The sequence below is a fragment of the Mercurialis annua genome, linkage group LG1-X (genome assembly GCF_937616625.2).
Source record: "Mercurialis annua linkage group LG1-X, ddMerAnnu1.2, whole genome shotgun sequence".
Taxonomy (NCBI): domain Eukaryota; kingdom Viridiplantae; phylum Streptophyta; class Magnoliopsida; order Malpighiales; family Euphorbiaceae; genus Mercurialis; species Mercurialis annua.
In genome coordinates, this window is record NC_065570.1 from 7,748,134 (window position 1) to 7,765,303 (window position 17,170).

A 17,170-nucleotide genomic window follows, 5' to 3' on the forward strand; every position below is an offset into this window, starting at 1 on the left:
TTATTGGTTCATAACGCAGCGGAATTTCAAAAATTTATCTAAAAACCCAAACCAAGATCCATGTAATTCGAATTAAACAGAACAATTACTTACTTGTATGTCGAATTCAACAGCAATGTAGGAAGGAAGGAGGTGGTTCACTTTGGTGATACCTGGCCTCGGATCAGAAACGCCTTTAAAAGAACGCGTCCTCTACGAGTATCCACACGAACAGACCTTAGCCAAAACTAGTGCTTGTGTGCTAGCACTATTGCTTCACAAGCAATTTCGAATTTTAGTGATTTAGTGAATAATGAATTTCGTGATTCTCAAACCAACTGCTTAATGAGTATTTATAGTGATAAATAACACTAGGGTTTGAGACAAATTCGAATTTCAATCTCATTGCAATTCTACAAGTTTATGTTTATCAAAAACTCCTTTTTGATAATTATCCATATATATTAATTACTATATTTATTATCTTCCAAAAAATAATAAATTAAGGAAAACACTTATCCTTAAATTTCGAATTAATATATATATTTATTAATATATATATATATTACGAATTATATATATATATATATAATTAATCACTTAATCACATTGGGCTTGTACAACCCATAACTGTTTTGGGCCTGTTCTTAGTGTGCGACCCTGTAGGTTCATATAACGTTGGCAGTAGGCTCGAAATCCCTATTTCAGCCCACAAGTCATAAGTGGCCTCTAGCAAGACATTATGACTACCCAAGTTATATGAATATCGATAATCCGATTTAACCATTTACAATAATATTTTAATCCCTTTGTCTCTCGATATCCAGATTGAATATAAGGCATAGTTATGTCATCCTTATAACATTCAATCATTAGTTTCTTGACTCTAAGTAGACTGAAAATGATAACTTCTTATCAATTAGCATGGCCATGCATTTACTTCAGTCTATCTTCTTCAAGGGGCCCATAGATATCTTACTCAAATAAATGAGGGACAAATTCCTTCTCAGTCACTCACATTTCTCACATAGTTACTTTCATATCCAATGACAATCTATTCCATTATCCTGTTAAAGATAATGTAAGACTGTATCAAAATATGAAATAGCTATGTAGAAATCCATGATGATTTCAAGGTCAAAGGATTATACTAATATAACTGTAATGAGAATTACTTATGACAGTCACTACTAGAAAACAGCTGATTAGCGACGGAATTTGGCGACGGATTCCAACTCCGTCGCTAATGAGTTGTTTAGCGACGGATTTAGCGACGGACATTGTCCGTCGCTAAATCCACCATGTTCAGCGATCGATTAATTCAATTCGGTGGCTAATTTTGGAGGGAACATGGCGGGAACGGAGGCGCCAATTTTTTTGGTAAATTTAGCGACCGATTAATTCAATTCGGTCGCTAATTTTGGAGGGGACATGGCGGGAACGGAGGCGCCAATTTTTTTGCTAAATTAGCGACGGATTATTTAAGTCTGTCGCTAATTCTGCAAAAGTAAATTTTTATTTAATACTGAGTTTAACGGTTACCGACGGAACTCTATATCCGTCGGTAAATCATCCCTTAATGAAACGATGCGTTTCATTAAGGGTTATGGTTTTACCGATGGAATTACCGACGGACTGTTTCCGTCGGTAAAACCATAACCTAATTTACCCCACTTCCTTTTCTCTCGCACTCAGACTGTCTCTCTCTCTTTTTTCCGCCGCTCTCCCTCTCCTTCTCTCCTTTTCCGGCCTAATCCCTCTCCTTCTCCGGCGAATTCCCTCTCTTTTTCGGCGAAACCCCTCCCTCTCCTTCCCTCTCTTTTTTCTTCACCGATCGCCTCCTCTCCTCCCTCTCTTTTTTCTCCGCCACCACTGCTCCTCTCCGGCGAAAACTGCTCCTCTCCGGCGAAAACTGCTCCTCTCCGGCGAAAGCATTCCGGCGCCATTTCTCTCCCTCTCTTTCCAGTGAGTTAATTTATATATTTTAATTGTTTTTTAATTGTTTAATATATAATAAAGTTGTATTTTTTTTAAGTAACTGCTGCCTGCCGCCCTCCGCCGCTGCCGACCTCCGGTCACCGGTCTTGTCCGCCGCTGCCGACCTCCGGTACAGTGTAGGTTAGTGAGTTGAAGTTAGCTTTTGTTTTTTATTAATTATAATGCAATATTTAACTTAAAAAAAATAACAGCCGCTGCCTTCGTCCCCCGCTGCCGACGCCGCTGCCATCGTCCGCTGCTGCTGCCAACCTCCGATTACCTCTGCTGTCCGCTGGTGGAAGCTGCCTAGGTTGGTTTTTTGAACTTCAATTTTCAATTTTGATTATTATTAAGTTTAATTAGATTATAAATTAATTAGTGTTATAATTAAATTAGGTTATTCTAATTGTTTTAAATTAAATTACACTAGTTTATTTAGAGTAGTTAATTAAAGTAGAGATTAAATTATGTGTTTATTATAATTAAAAGAGATTAATTGAAATTATTAATATTTAATTTTGTTTAAAAACTATTAAGTTAGATTTGTGAAAATTAGGTTAGCTTTGTCAAAATTAGGTTAGTTTTAGTAAAGAAGGTTAATTTTTTTAAATGGTTATATATTATTAGGCTAGTTAAATTGTTGAATGGTGGGTTGAATAAATTATTATTTAGGTTAAATATTTTTTTAGATTAATTAATTTGTTATAAAATTAAGTTAGTTTATAAAACTAGGGAATCTATAATTATTTTAATTTAGGTTAATGAATGATTTGTTGTTTATGTTGGAATCGAATATGTATTGTTTACTTGCAGGATTTCCCTGAAAAATGGGTGATGCTCATTTTTAGGGGAAATGCTGCCGGATTTTCGTTAAAAATATTATATCACTTAGACAATTAAAAAAAACGTATCTTGATAAAGTATTAATTTGTATTGTTATGATAATCTGATCCAAAACTATTAATGTAGGTTTGTTTCTGACGATTGCTGATAGCCGCTGATCATAGCCGTTGTTGTTTGTTTACATAGCTTATCTCCTATTTATTGCGGTTCTGCTCTTCAACAAGTAAGTGTTACTGCATTTTTGTATTTTATTTTAATTAGTTCGAGTAAATTCAATAACAGTTAAATTTAATTAACAAAGATTTTATTCCCACCGAATAAAATCTTACCTAGCCGTAGAAACCCGTCCCGTGTGTTCAAGAGATTGAACGACACGGGATTGTACGTGTGTACAGTTCGTAAAACTGATGTCGTCTGCGTAATTTGATCACGAAAAAACATATATGTATGAATATGGTATAGGAATATTCGGTAGTTTTCTGGCGTATGTTCTCCGGGTGGCTATTTAATATAGGCTGTGTAACGCTTATTCTTTACGGAATATATAATTAGCGTTACACACCCTATATTATGTAATGCACCTGGGGAACGACGCCGGAAGGCTGCCGAATATTTTTTCCGTATTCATGCATATATCGTGATCGAATTATGGGGCGCCAGTTTTGCGAATGGGATAGGACCCTACCCTTTTAGCAGTCAATTACATTGACTTTGCTACATTGAGCTTATGAACCAGTACCTAATTGTACGTCCTCCAGAAATGAATCCAGACCGCAGTTGGATGTATACGAGACATGACAGAGGCTTCCTGCCGCCTGATTTTTTCCCTAATCTTGAAGAGTTCGTGAATTTTGCTGTACAACATCCCGAGTGTATGAGTGGGGAAGAGATGAAATGCCCATGTTCTAGGACAAAATGTAGAAATACAAATTTTCGAGATGTCGAAGTTGTGAAACTACATGTCTTGCAGTCTGGGTTTGTTCCAGATTACTATGTCTGGATTCACCACGGTGAGGTGAATGTCCCTCCTGTAGTTCAGCAGCCGGCTAATGAATACGATTACTATAATGAGGGAGGGGGAGATTTAAACTATGGCCAGAGAATGGTTATTGATGTTGCTGGTCCCGAAGTTTTTGAGGAAGAGACCCCGAATGACGAAGCTCGGAAGTTTTTTGATATGATGAGTGCGGCAGAAGAAGAAATATGGCCCGGAAATAGCAAACACTCACCCCTGTCCGCATCTGTTGAAATTTTGGATATTAAGTGTCGACATCAGGGGTCGATATCTTTGATTGATGACACCTGCCGTTTATTACAAGAACTGCTTCCAGAGAACAACAAAATGCCGAAAAATTTTGCTAATATCAAGAAGCTGGTGAAAGGTCTCGGGTTGCCGGTCGAGGTTATTGATTGCTGTTTCCACAACTGTATGATTTACTGGGGGGCGGACGAGGATTTAACCCACTGTAAAGTTTGCACATTTCCTCGGTGGAAACCTGTAACTAAAAGCAATTCGGCCAAAAGAAGGGCTAACGTTCCGTACAAAAAAATGTTTTATTTCCCTTTAACTCCGAGGCTGCAAAGATTGTACGCTTCAAAAGCCACAGCTAAACATATGACATGGCACGCTGAACATGAAATGGAAGACGAGAAGATGTGTCATCCTTCTGACTCTCCGGCTTGGAAACGGTTCAGTGAGTTGCATACAGATTTTGCTGACGAAACAAGAAATATCAGGCTAGGCTTATGTACTGACGGGTTTCAACCATTTGGTAGTTTTGGGAAAAATTATTCTTCCTGGCCAGTTATTGTGACGCCGTATAATCTGCCTCCTGGCATGTGCATGAAGGATGAGTTTATGTTTCTAACAATACTTGTCCCGGGACCCGGTAATCCAAAAAACCATATGGATATTTTCCTGCAGCCATTAATAGCGGAGTTGAATCAGTTGTGGGAATCTGGAATCCGGACATATGACATTCAAAAACGGCAGAATTTTCAAATGAGGGCGGCGCTTATGTGGACAATTAATGACTTTCCCGCTTATTCAATGTTGTCCGGTTGGAGCACATCAGGAAGATTGGCATGTCCGCATTGTATGGAAAATACTGAGGCTTTCACGTTGCCCGAGAGTGGAAAACAATCGTGGTTTGATTGCCACAGAAAGTTTTTACCTACAGGTCACCATTTCCGTCGGAATGTTACCGAATTCCGAAAAGGCAAACAAGTTAGACATCAATTTGGAGGTGTGAGGACTGGAGATGAAGTGTTAGCAGAGGTGGACGGTTTGGGGTTTAAGAGGGCCTATGAGAATGATGCTAAGGCTACGAATGATGAACTATCTAAAGGCCGTGGTTGGAACCGAAAAAGTATATTTTGGGATTTACCGTATTGGAGGACAAATGTGATCCGGCATAATCTCGATGTCATGCATATTGAGAAAAATGTATTTGACAACGTTTTCAATACCGTGCTCAATGTACCTGGTAAGACGAAAGATACGGCAAAATCTCGGGCAGAGTTGAATAAAATTTGTGATCGTCCTGGCCTGGCACAAGATGAGGAAACTGGTAGATATCCAAAGGCTTTGTATGCTTTGGACAGAGATTTAAAAAAGATTTTGTTAGAATGGATTCAAAAGTTAAAGTTTCCAGATGGTTACGTGTCCAACTTGTCTAGGTGCGTTGATTTAAACAGTTTAAAGATGATGGGCATGAAAAGTCATGATTGTCATGTCTTCATGCAACGACTTTTGCCAATTGCTCTTCGGGAGCTTCTTCCGGCAGAAGTGTGGGAGCCTTTAACAGAGTTGAGTATATTCTTCAGAGAGTTAACCGCCACATCGCTGAAAAAGGCAGATCTTCAGAGATTAGAGCTTGATATCCCGAAGATACTGTGCAAGTTGGAACGTATATTTCCGCCGAGTTTTTTTGATTCGATGGAACATCTCCCCGTACACCTTCCATACGAAGCTATGATGGCAGGACCTGTTCAGTATCGTTGGATGTATCCGTTTGAAAGGTGATATATTTAAAGTTCTATTTCGTCAACCGATAATTAGGTAAATTAACTAATTATATGATTATGCAGATACCTGAGAAAACTCAAAAATAAGGTTTCGAATAAAGGCAGAGTGGAAGGAAGCATTAGCAGCGGATATCTACTGGAGGAAACAGCAAAATTTGCATCTTTTTATTTCAAGGATGGTGATCCGATGGTACCATGTCGGATGCAAAGAAATGAAGTTTGCGAAATGGACGTTGATGATGATTTCGACAGATTAAATATTTTCAAACCAAAAGGGCGACCTGTAGGTGCTTGTCGGAACAGATATCTGGATGATGCTGAATATGTTGCTGCCCGAAGCTACATCCTTTTGAATTGCCCTGAAATCGAACCTTACAGAGAGTAAGTCTTAATATACAAATTTAAGTTCAGTATTGAAGAATTTGATACAAATTGTATTAATTCGCTCGTATTCTTGTAAAAAGAGTTTTTGAAGGCGAGTTGTATGAATTCAACCCCGAAATTACACAGACCGAAGTTGTAGTCAAATTGGAGAGGGAATTCGCCTTTTGGTTCGAGCAATATGTAAGTATTAATGTTGTTTTACCGTCGTAGTTGTATATTATATTATCGTGTTGATCCGTATAATAATTGTGCTACAGGTGAAAGACCCAACTGTCAGTACCAATCCCTATATTCTAAGTCTTGCAAAGGGACCGCTTAGATCGGTCAAAACATTCAAGGGGTACTGTGTGAACGGGTTTAAATTCAATACTTAAGAATATGGGGAGGATCGGGTCACAATGAATAGCGGAGTCTGTGTAAAAGGATCACTCTACGGCCCAGCTGAAAGCGACTTTTATGGAGTGTTGACTGACATTATTGAGTTAGAGTATCCAGCTCTACCAATAAAGAGGACGGTTTTATTTAAATGTAATTGGTTTGATCCTACAAAAACGGTTGGTATGTTAGTCCATCCTCGGTATAACATAGTGGATGTTAATCACAGAAGGAGATACAACAAATATGAACCTTTCATTTTAGCTGAACAGTCCGACCAAGTACATTACTTACCTTATCCTAGCAAAAAGCGGGACAAGAAAGATTGGTGGGCAGTATGCAAGATAAAAGCTCGCTCTGAGCTAGACATGCCTGAAACAACTGTTCCAGCTTTCCAAGATGATAGTGCAGAACATCCGCTCGATGTCATAACGAATGACGACCCGACAAATTTAGTTGATCCGAATGGCGAGGCGGACGAGGCTGCATTACACAACCCTCCAATAGTAGAGACGGAAGATGATTATCCACCATCCTCATCAGACGATGATGACATTGGAGCGGAAGATGATATAGAAATTGCATGATTTGTTTTAATGTTATTTCTGTAGAATTTTGACTTTTATTTACGTTTGTTGATGTAGTAACTTTATTTTGTTAAAAAATTATGTGTTATGGTTTTTATAATAGATGTGATTATTTTTTTCTTGTCGAATATTGTTTTGTAATTTGTTTTGCAGATATGAGAGGTTCAGGTTCTTCTTCTGCCGGCCGAGGCCGGGGTAGGGACACTGGTCAGGGACGTGGACGTGGACGTGGACGTGGCGACCCAGAGCAGGATCCACTTGAGAGCTCGGATACAGGGGCTGAGCAGCAGGTGCTGGCGGGTAGACCCGCACCGCGGAGAGCGGCGAGACAGCCACAGGACCAGCCGCCAGCTACGGACGAGACTGGGAGGATTAGAGTTACACCTGATGCTGCAAGGTATGATTGACAACTTTTTTTTAACAAATATTATTTCAAAAATGTGAAAACTAACTTTTTTTTAACGTACAGAGAAAGGTTACTAGATAGCAGGAACGACAGCGGGAGCGCATCGAGGGCGATCTTGCCCATTTTCCGATCTAGCTGGTTCCCTGAGGGTTCCTCGTGGAAGAAGCTGACAGCAGAGCATAAGGGCTTCTACTTCGAGGAGTTCAAGGTTGTTAAATTAAAATTTTAAATATATGTTTTACTGTCTTTTTGATTTCTAATTGTTTTTATTAATTAATGGTTTGCAGAAGGGTTTTTGCTGGGACTCCACCCACCCTGAGGACCTGATTAGAGGGGTCTTCTACCGACATGCGGCTAATCGGTACAAAGATACTCTCCACAACATGAAGCCAGATAAAAAAGAGGGCAGTGTTAGTGCTGATACTTGGGCGTCGTGGAAGCGAGACTGGGATACTGCTGAGGCTAAGAAGAAGTCTGAGGTAGCACGAGCTAATCGGCTGAGTGAGCCGTCCGGAGCTGGCACCGGACCGGTTCGACATACCGCAGGATCGAGATCGGCTACGAGGCATAAGACAGTTATGGTAAGTTTTTAATATTACTAATCGTTATATATTCTGTTTATCTACTAATTAACTTTTTCATTTCATATGATAGACTGAGGAGCTCGGTCGAGAGCCCACTTTAGCTGAGTTGCATGTACGGTTGCACCTGACCAAGGCTGATCGGACTGTCTTCGTTGACAAGAGATCAAAGGATAAAAACGTAAGTTTATTTTAACCTTAAGTGACTGCTTACTATGATATAAATATAACTTTATATAGTTAGTTGTTTATAGGATGTTTACGTGTTTGTTGTGGGTGTTGTGATTGCTATTTCGTATTGTTGAAGAGAGTTGTCTGTAGTTGTTGCAGGATGTCCCTGAAAAATGGGTGATGATCTAATTTTAGAGAAAATGCTGCCGAATTTTAGTTAGAAATGTAGGTTTAAACTAATATTTGTGAAGTATTTTTATAAAGTTTTACTAAACTATAAATTTGTATTTTTATTCTCAGGACCGTTTCCAGGCAGAGCTTGCTGCAGCGACCCAGTCTCAGGCGGCTGGAGAAGGGAGTTCGTCGACTCCAGAGCCGATCGACGAGAACGAGCTGTTTTTGTCTCTCGAGGCAATCAAGAAGCAGCGAGTCTACGGTATTGGTTCGGCATCAGCATCCTACATCGGCCAGAGCAGCCGATTGCGCCGCGGCGGATCATCCCAGTCACAGCAGCAGGCGGTCGTTAGTGAGGAGATCGAGCAGCGCATTGCTAGAGAGGTTGAGGAGCGACTCGAGCAGCGGATGCGTACTGTGGAGGCAGGTTTTGAAGAGCGGGTCGAGCAGCGGATCCGTACTGTGGAGGCGGGTTTCGACGAGCGGATCCGTACTGAGCTTGCGCGACTGATGACTACACTCCCACCGGAGTTACGACCGCAGTTTCCCCCACCTCCACCTCCACCGGCTGACGACACTACTAGTTTGGGGTAGTATAGTATTTGGACTTGGATTTTTATAATACAGTTTGCATATTTTGACTTATTTAGTATTTATCGAATTGTATACTTTTTTACCGTTTATTTATATATAACGGTTTCGGTTTATGTTTATTTGTGTTTCGGTTTTTGTTTATTTGTTGTTGTCTATTGTGTCTGTCTGTGATTAGTTAACGGGTCTATTCAAAAACAGGGAAAATCGAAAAATGCCGAAAAACGGGAATTTTCTGCCAAAAAAACAAAAAATTAGCGACCACATATGAGCTTTTAGCGACGGATATACCGTCGCTAAAATGCTCAAAAACGACAAAATTGGACTATTTAGCGACGGAAAATCCGTCGCTAAATAGTCCAATTTTGCGACTACATTTAGCGACGGACAGTTCCGTCGCTGATTTAGCGACGGAATTGTCCGTCGCTAAATGTGTCGGTATTTGGTCGGTCAACCCGACCAAAATACCGACAGGTCCAGGTCAACTTACCGACGGAAGTTTCCGTCGGTAAGTTGGCGACGGTTCGTTTTTTGGGTCGCTAAACGATTAGCGACCCAAATTGTACCGACGGATTGAGTCCGTCGGTAATCCGTCGCTAATCAAGATTAGCGACGGATATTAGCCAATTAGCGACGGAAATATCCGTCGCTAATTGGCTGATTTCTTGTAGTGAGTGATCTATGTAGTATTCTCACAGTGGGTCATCCAGTGCCTTATTTCTCAAATAGCACCTATGATTTGACTTAATATCTCATATACATGATTAGTAAAACATAATCATCAGTCAACATCATACTAGTCTCAATGTTCTATTAAGACTAAGGATAGATGGTATATAATTCTTTTATTAAACCTAAGGGTTCTACTATCAAGTCACATACTCGATGACCTTAGAAAGAATTAACCATTCAAGTATTTTAATCATTAATATAAAATGATAAAAACTGCCAATCAATAAATAATAAAATGATAAAGTCAAAACATGGTCAAACATGATTGACCTAGTGCATATCACTAACATTTACCAGTTGTATCTACATTTTATACACGAAAAGAAGAAAAGAAATAAATAGTGTCAACCGAGACTCACGAATTTGTACGGTTTTGTTTGGTCCTACTCTTTGACGCATGAAATATATAAAGCACAATTTGCTGCATTTTCTCTCATTTTCATCGACAAAATGCGAAAGAAATTCTCTCTTGCCACCAAAAGTCTATATTTTCAGCCTACTTTCCAAGTTTAGTTAATTTGCTGAACCATCAATAATATTAACTAGTATGAATAAAAAAATAATTCATCCATTTTTAAATAAATTCACGAAAACTTATATATATAAATATTTAAACTCTAATTTAGTTCAACTTGATCTTTAAATTTATTGAATCAATATTATGGAGAGCCTCTAGTTGAGTTGATAAAGAGAGTGGATGAAGGTGAAATAGCATGGGACAATTATAATCTCGTGTGTGATTTTTAAAGACCGATTTATAAACACCAACCTTTTTCTCCATCTTTAAATTTTAGCCGTAGTTATTTAAAAATATTTATTCTCCAATTTGTTGTCTAACAACAATTTAATCCTCTTTTTGCTGCACATTGTTTTAAATTGATGTAGCGCGTCTATTATGCTTCATTGTAAAATTAAAATATGCAAGCGCAAGATGGAAGTATTAAAGCATTAAGGCCATTTTTAATGGCAATGATAATTTTTTTAGGGGATAAAGATGGAGAATTTTTTTGATAGTTACTAGTATATTAATCTGACTTTTCCTACCAAATACAATGATGGAATCCATATAGAGAAGCTTAAAGATGATGGAATGCAAATGAAGAAGCTCTATTTTCTCTTCTAGAAAGAGTAGATCTAGGTGAGTTAATTAGCACCAAATTATTATATGCTTTGTGTGATCTTTTAAAGACTAATCACTAATTACTAACTTTTTTTTTCTCCAAAATTTCAATCACAGTTGTTAAAGTTTTTAGCTCTATAATTTGTTTTTGAAAAATATATAACTCCCCTTTTCCACTTTGTTTTTAAAAAAATCCAATTTGATTAAATTAAAATATGATGGCTCCATTAAATTCGATTTTACTTTAATTTTGGTAGTTCAGTTTGATTAGGAAATCTGAAGAAAAACCTATGATTTTGAAACTTTTGGTAGGTTCAATATGTGTATACTGTATATAATGAATTATGGTGAACATTTGGTTGTTGATTTTTGTGTGTGAATCCCTCTTAATAATTAACAATTTAATCATTCCATTTTTATTAAGAAGAATTTGTGCGTGTGAATCCCTCTTAATTGACAATTAAATCAATCCACTTTGATTATAATAATTATTGAATGAGGTTCATGGTACTTGTGATATGTCCAAATCACACTTTAAAATTCCAACCTCTTTCCACTTTTCCATACTTGATTACTCCTAAGTTGCAGGTTGGTTAAAATCTTAAATGGTATGTCATATATCAAATTAGTTTCTTTATTGTTTAGGCAAAATATTTTTAAAAAACACTCTACATTGTAAAATTGTAATTTTGTCAAAATCTACACCATTCATTTTCAGTTGTATCTTTAATTTTTAATTGAGGATGATTTTCTTACTTAAAGGATGGAATCATTTAATGAAACCAAATAGCAGGATAAAAGATACTCCTTTCTACTCAAAAAGAAAATTAAATAAGTGCTCATACTTAAAATCTTAATTAATATCAAATTAATTTCAGGTAATGCCTCCCTTATACCCGTTGCCTCCTTCCGACGAGCAGCCCCGAGATTATTTATCTTCAGGCAGATAAACCCGAGCGTTCATTTTCCACAGACGAACCCACATGGGTTCGTCTGAAGAAGATGAGTTAGGTTCGTCTAAAACGAAACCAGACGTTCGTCTGAGATGAACCTGGCCGTTTGGGTTGTCTGAAAGAATCCAACTCCGGCCAATTGTTTTTTGTCTTTTTTTTTGGGTAAAACGACGTCGTTTTGAGTAAAAGGGCATTTGTCTTCTCAATCGTATTTAACGGTTTTTAATTTAAAATATTATTGATATTTACTTTATATTAATTAAAAAAATTATTATTTTTTAAATTTGTGGAAAAAAAAATGCTTTCTAATACCATTTATATCATTAAAATCCTATTTACCAAATTTTTTCGAATGAAAATGAGGTCCAAACTGAAAATGAAAGGTGAAAATTTGGAGAAATTGATAATTTTACAAGTAAATATATAATTGAAAATAGTCGTAAAAATGAGTGCTTATGAAGACATTTTGCGTATTTTTATATATATTATTGATACTATTTATTTTATTTTTATTTCACATGAGAATACTGTATAAAATTTAGGTCAACTATTTTGACGTATAAATGAGAATTTTGTTCGTACACCCGTACACTTAAACTCATATGTCAGATTCAATAAATAAAAATAAGATACCAAATGGATATATAAACGAAATATTTGGTAGAAATCTGATATAGAAGAAAATTATTTGATAGTACCATTTAAATTTTACGAATATACTTGTAGAGAATATCTTCACCTTAATTGCCACGTCAAAAGTAAAGGATCTAAATTTTATGAAATAGTTTCACCATAAATTAAAATATAATAAATAATATCAAAAATATCATAGCTGCCCTTATTTTGTAAGTAGTAATTTTAATCATATTTTGCAAGACATATTCTATACTAATAAATGAAAATATATTTGACAATCATTTAGTAATATAATAATTATAATTTGAGAAAAAAAGGAGTAATAAATAGTATAGATTAAAGAAACGGTACTAAATTGAAACAAAAGCAAAAGATTTGGCACCATCCAGACTTTTAACCCTGAAGTGTATACATATACATATCCCACTCGTTCCGTTGACCAACATCGCTTTGCACATTTCACGGCACCTTCACTGTCTTCTTTATTTCTGATTCTAAATTCACATTCCATCTACTATATATACATACCATGAAAAAATTCCTTTTCTGATCTTCAAAATTTCAAGAAAATGAATCAGAATATATCACAAGCCTATAGCCAAGTGACTCCGGCAGTACCCTCATGGCTAAACAAAGGAGACAACGCATGGCAAATGACAGCCTCCACTCTCGTCGCTATACAGAGCATGCCGGGGCTCGTAATCATCTACGCTAGCTTTGTCAAGAAAAAATGGGCCGTAAACTCCGCTTTCATGGCGCTTTACGCCTTCGCGGCGGTTCTCATCTGCTGGGTTCTTCTCTGCTTCCGCATGGCCTTCGGTGACCAGCTTCTGCCGTTCTGGGGTAAAGGCGCGCCGGCTCTAGGGCAAAAGTACCTTACGGGACGGGCTAGAATCCCTGAAAGTATACATGAAGATGAAAATGGTGAAAGTTTAATTACTGGTTCGCTGTTATATCCTATGGCGACATTAGTTTACTTTCAGTTTACTTTCGCTGCAATTACTCTAATTTTGCTGGCTGGTTCGGTTCTTGGTCGGATGAATATTAAAGCGTGGATGGCTTTTGTGCCGTTATGGCTTATTTTCTCGTACACCGTCGGTGCTTTCAGTCTTTGGGGCGGTGGTTTTCTTTATCAGTGGGGTGTTATTGATTACTCCGGCGGTTATGTTATTCATCTGTCGTCGGGAATCGCTGGATTAACTGCAGCTTATTGGGTAAATTTTAAAACTTAATCTAACTGTTTTGTATATTTTTGGTTGGTTTTGTAAATTATTGATGATGATACAGGTTGGACCAAGAATTAAAAGTGATCGGGAAAGGTTTCCACCGAACAACGTGTTGCTCATGCTTGCCGGAGCTGGTTTGCTGTGGATGGGCTGGTCGGGTTTTAACGGTGGAGCACCGTATGCGGCTAATATTACCTCGTCGATTGCTGTTTTAAATACGAACATAAGTGCTGCTACAAGCTTGCTTGTATGGACAACACTTGATGTTATTTTCTTCGGTAAACCGTCGGTGATCGGAGCTGTTCAGGGCATGATGACCGGACTTGCTTGTGTCACACCAGGAGCAGGTCAATTCCCGGACGCACCGTAATTTGTCGAGTCTTATATTTTAAAAATATTTAAAAAAACTCTTAACTTTAAATTTATTTTATAAAAAAATATCATTTCGCAGTTTATTGTTTAAATATTATTATTTCGGTGTTTCCGTTTCCGTTTCCGTAATTAGATATATTTGATTGCACGCATGAATTGAAAAGTAATGGGAATGGTTTAAATTTTGTAGGGCTTGTTCAATCTTGGGCGGCTATTATATACGGAGCACTAGCTGGAAGTATTCCATGGGTGTCTATGATGATACTTCACAAAAAGTCTACACTTCTACAAAAGGTAAATAATTTTAATCTATTATTATTGCTTCATTTCTAATTTGGAAAATAAAATTACCTTAAGTTTTGGTTATTTAAGGAAATTTACCTAATTTAAACATTACCCTTTTGGAATATAATGGTACTTTTTAAGAAAACTAATACCTATAAGCAAAAGAAGTTGCTAATTTTTTTAGGTTAAAATAGAATGTAATATTAATTTTTTTAATTAGAAGAAGAGACTCAGAGATTTGACTATATAATTTAAATATATTATATTTTCTATTATTGGAATGTACGGAGAATAATAGTATTAGGTAATTTTTGACACGGGAAGGCGATGAAAACATAAGTCACATTTGATGATTAATAACTTTATGAGAATTTGCAGCCACAAATTAGGACTGGAGATAGACCAAAATGAGCAAAAATTCATTTCAAAGGAGAAAAATAAGTTCAAAGGTTGAAATTAAAATAAATTATGACGTCTTTCAAAGGGAAACAATCCATATTTTATTATGGAAAAAGCTATCTATACATTAATTGTTCTAACTGAAAATGACACAATTTCTGCCAAAACATTTGGCATTAATTCATCAAAAAATAAAAATGGGCATTAATACTTTTTGAAAGACATAGCATCAAGTTCTAAAAAACGATTTTCCCTTTTAAGTTTTAACTAAATATGACTTCATTTGGATAACACTCTAGTGGTGGCAGAAATTTTTATAGTTTTTAAAAATAATTAAATTTAGATAAAATTATATCATTAATCATATACTAAAATTATAATTTAAAATTTAAAGAATAAACATATATATGTCCATTACTAGCATCTCCTAAATATAGCTTTTTAAAACCCTTCTCTCAAAAAAAAACCTTCTAAGTTCTAACCCATGAATTTGCAATCACACTATGATTTGACATGAAAACTATATGCTAAACCATCTTTCAATTAAGAAATTATAACCATATCTTATCGTATCTAAATTCTCTAATAATCAACATAGACGTGTTCCATCAACCTTATATTGTACTATGTCTCAAAATCTTATATTTATTTTATGTTATATTTTTTTTGGGTTTCATCTTTGAACCATTCAAACCACTTCATGTGTCTTCAACTCTTCAAAACCAAACAATTTGATATTTGCTGAAGAAACTGCTTATTTTTTTCATAAATGTCTCTATACAACCTAATATTAAATATCCTAAGAAATGGATATAAGTGCCTTAATGTTTTAATAGTCTCATATGATTATGTAATACATACATATAAAAATAGAGTGTCGTTTTCATGAGAGTTCAATGAAAATAATGTGATTGGTTAAATATAAGTATAAAATTACATAAGTCAATGATTGGACAATTAGACTATAAATTATTAAAATTAAAAAATTATTTAAACTTTTAAGAAGGAAAAGAAGTGTTTAGCTTTTTGGAGCAATTAGACCTTAACCTTTTCCATGTGCGCAAGAATTATCATTGTTATAAAAGTCAAAGATAAAGACTGATATAATCATAAGAATTCTACCATTTTTTCACAACTACCTAGTTGATTCGTACTTTAATATGTTCTTCAACAACCATCAATTATTTTTCTTAATCAACATTGTTGATGTTACGGCTGTACACAGGCTGATGACACAATGGGTGTGTTTCACACTCACGCGGTGGCCGGACTGATCGGGGGACTATTAACCGGACTATTAGCCGAGCCAGAGCTATGCAAGCTAATCCTGCCAAAGGAAACAAGAGGCGCATTTTATGGCGAAAATGGCGGTACCCAATTCTTGAAGCAACTAGCCGCGGCTTGTTTTATCATAGGATGGAACATCGCATCTACAACAATAATTCTTCTAGCTATAAGATTTTTCATACCATTAAGAATGCCGGAAGAACAACTCATAACCGGAGACGATGCGGTTCACGGGGAGGAAGCTTATGCTCTTTGGGGCGACGGGGAGAAATATGATCCGACGAGACACGGTTGGAATTCTGATATGCATGAAGAGGAAATGAGACCTCCTACTAATTATGGTAATGGTGGTGCAAGAGGTGTTACTATTAGTTTGTGAGCTAGATTTTGTATTCAATTTGGTTATGGTTTAGTGATAGGTGTGTAATTATTATTTTGTTTGTGATCTAAATCTCTTTTTCTCTTGCATTTAGAGATTGTTCAGGTCATTCCATTGAGTGATTTATTGCATATGATTTATGTGTATATTATGTGCCTTAGACATTGCACATTTTGTGAAAATAAAATTAAAGGAACACTTAGATGCTTTAAAAATCATGATGTTAGTGAATTAAATTAAAATTTGTCCAAAAAACAAGAACTCCTAAATTCTGTCATTTAGGGATTGAGAATGATAAAATTAAAAATTTAGTGATCTAATTAAACAAAAATGAAGTTGGATGACCCAATTATAAAAAAAAATGCATGGGCTGCATTATGGGGTTTTCATTTTTCTTTTCATATTCACAGTATTAAGCATTGAGGAATGATGAAATTCAAAATTCAAGGATATAATTAGACAAAACTGAAGTTGAAGGACTCAATTATAAAAAAGTAAAAGTTCATGGACCTCATTACGTGGTTTTCCCTTTCTCTTCATATTCACCTGTATTAGGTATGTAAAAAGCTAGTAAACTCCACTAGTCAAGGTATTGAAAAACGATAAAAATAAAAATTCAGGATCTAATTAAAGAAAACTAAAGATGAAGGACCCAATTATAAAAAAAGTAAAAGTTCAGGTACCCC

The 17,170-nt window shown here is 36.2% G+C and overlaps 3 protein-coding genes across 6 annotated transcripts; all 3 read left to right on the plus strand.

Moving 5' to 3' along the window:
• Window positions 1–2,968: 2,968 nt before the first annotated feature.
• Window positions 2,969–9,217, plus strand: LOC126665223 (uncharacterized). Of its 3 annotated transcripts, none has more exons than XM_050357948.2 (7): window positions 2,969–3,022; window positions 7,326–7,569; window positions 7,642–7,786; window positions 7,866–8,159; window positions 8,233–8,340; window positions 8,631–8,927; window positions 8,973–9,217. In XM_050357948.2, the coding sequence occupies exons 2-7, from the start codon at window positions 7,328–7,330 to the stop codon at window positions 9,096–9,098; spliced, it is 1,212 nt and encodes a 403-aa protein (XP_050213905.1). In that variant the 5' UTR covers window positions 2,969–3,022; window positions 7,326–7,327; the 3' UTR covers window positions 9,099–9,217. The 3 variants fall into 3 exon arrangements, with proteins under 3 accessions (XP_050213905.1, XP_050213907.1, XP_050213906.1); XM_050357950.2 differs by having other exon boundaries at window positions 7,869–8,159; XM_050357949.1 differs by lacking the exon at window positions 2,969–3,022 and having other exon boundaries at window positions 7,301–7,569.
• LOC126665220 (uncharacterized) lies at window positions 4,406–6,565 on the plus strand. Of its 2 annotated transcripts, XR_007637566.1 has the most exons (3): window positions 4,406–5,820; window positions 5,890–6,390; window positions 6,468–6,565. XR_007637566.1 is itself a non-coding variant. In XM_050357946.2 (2 exons), the coding sequence occupies exons 1-2, from the start codon at window positions 4,415–4,417 to the stop codon at window positions 6,209–6,211; spliced, it is 1,728 nt and encodes a 575-aa protein (XP_050213903.1). In that variant the 5' UTR covers window positions 4,406–4,414; the 3' UTR covers window positions 6,212–6,565. The 2 variants fall into 2 exon arrangements, 1 of the variants encoding a protein (XP_050213903.1); XM_050357946.2 differs by having other exon boundaries at window positions 5,890–6,565.
• A 3,751-nt stretch (window positions 9,218–12,968) lies between the features above and the next one.
• On the plus strand, window positions 12,969–16,630 carry LOC126665221 (ammonium transporter 2). The gene is made up of 4 exons (XM_050357947.2): window positions 12,969–13,750; window positions 13,824–14,109; window positions 14,325–14,428; window positions 16,044–16,630. Exons 1-4 carry the CDS (start codon window positions 13,106–13,108, stop codon window positions 16,482–16,484), a joined length of 1,476 nt encoding a protein of 491 aa, XP_050213904.1. The 5' UTR covers window positions 12,969–13,105; the 3' UTR covers window positions 16,485–16,630.
• Window positions 16,631–17,170: the final 540 nt, after the last annotated feature.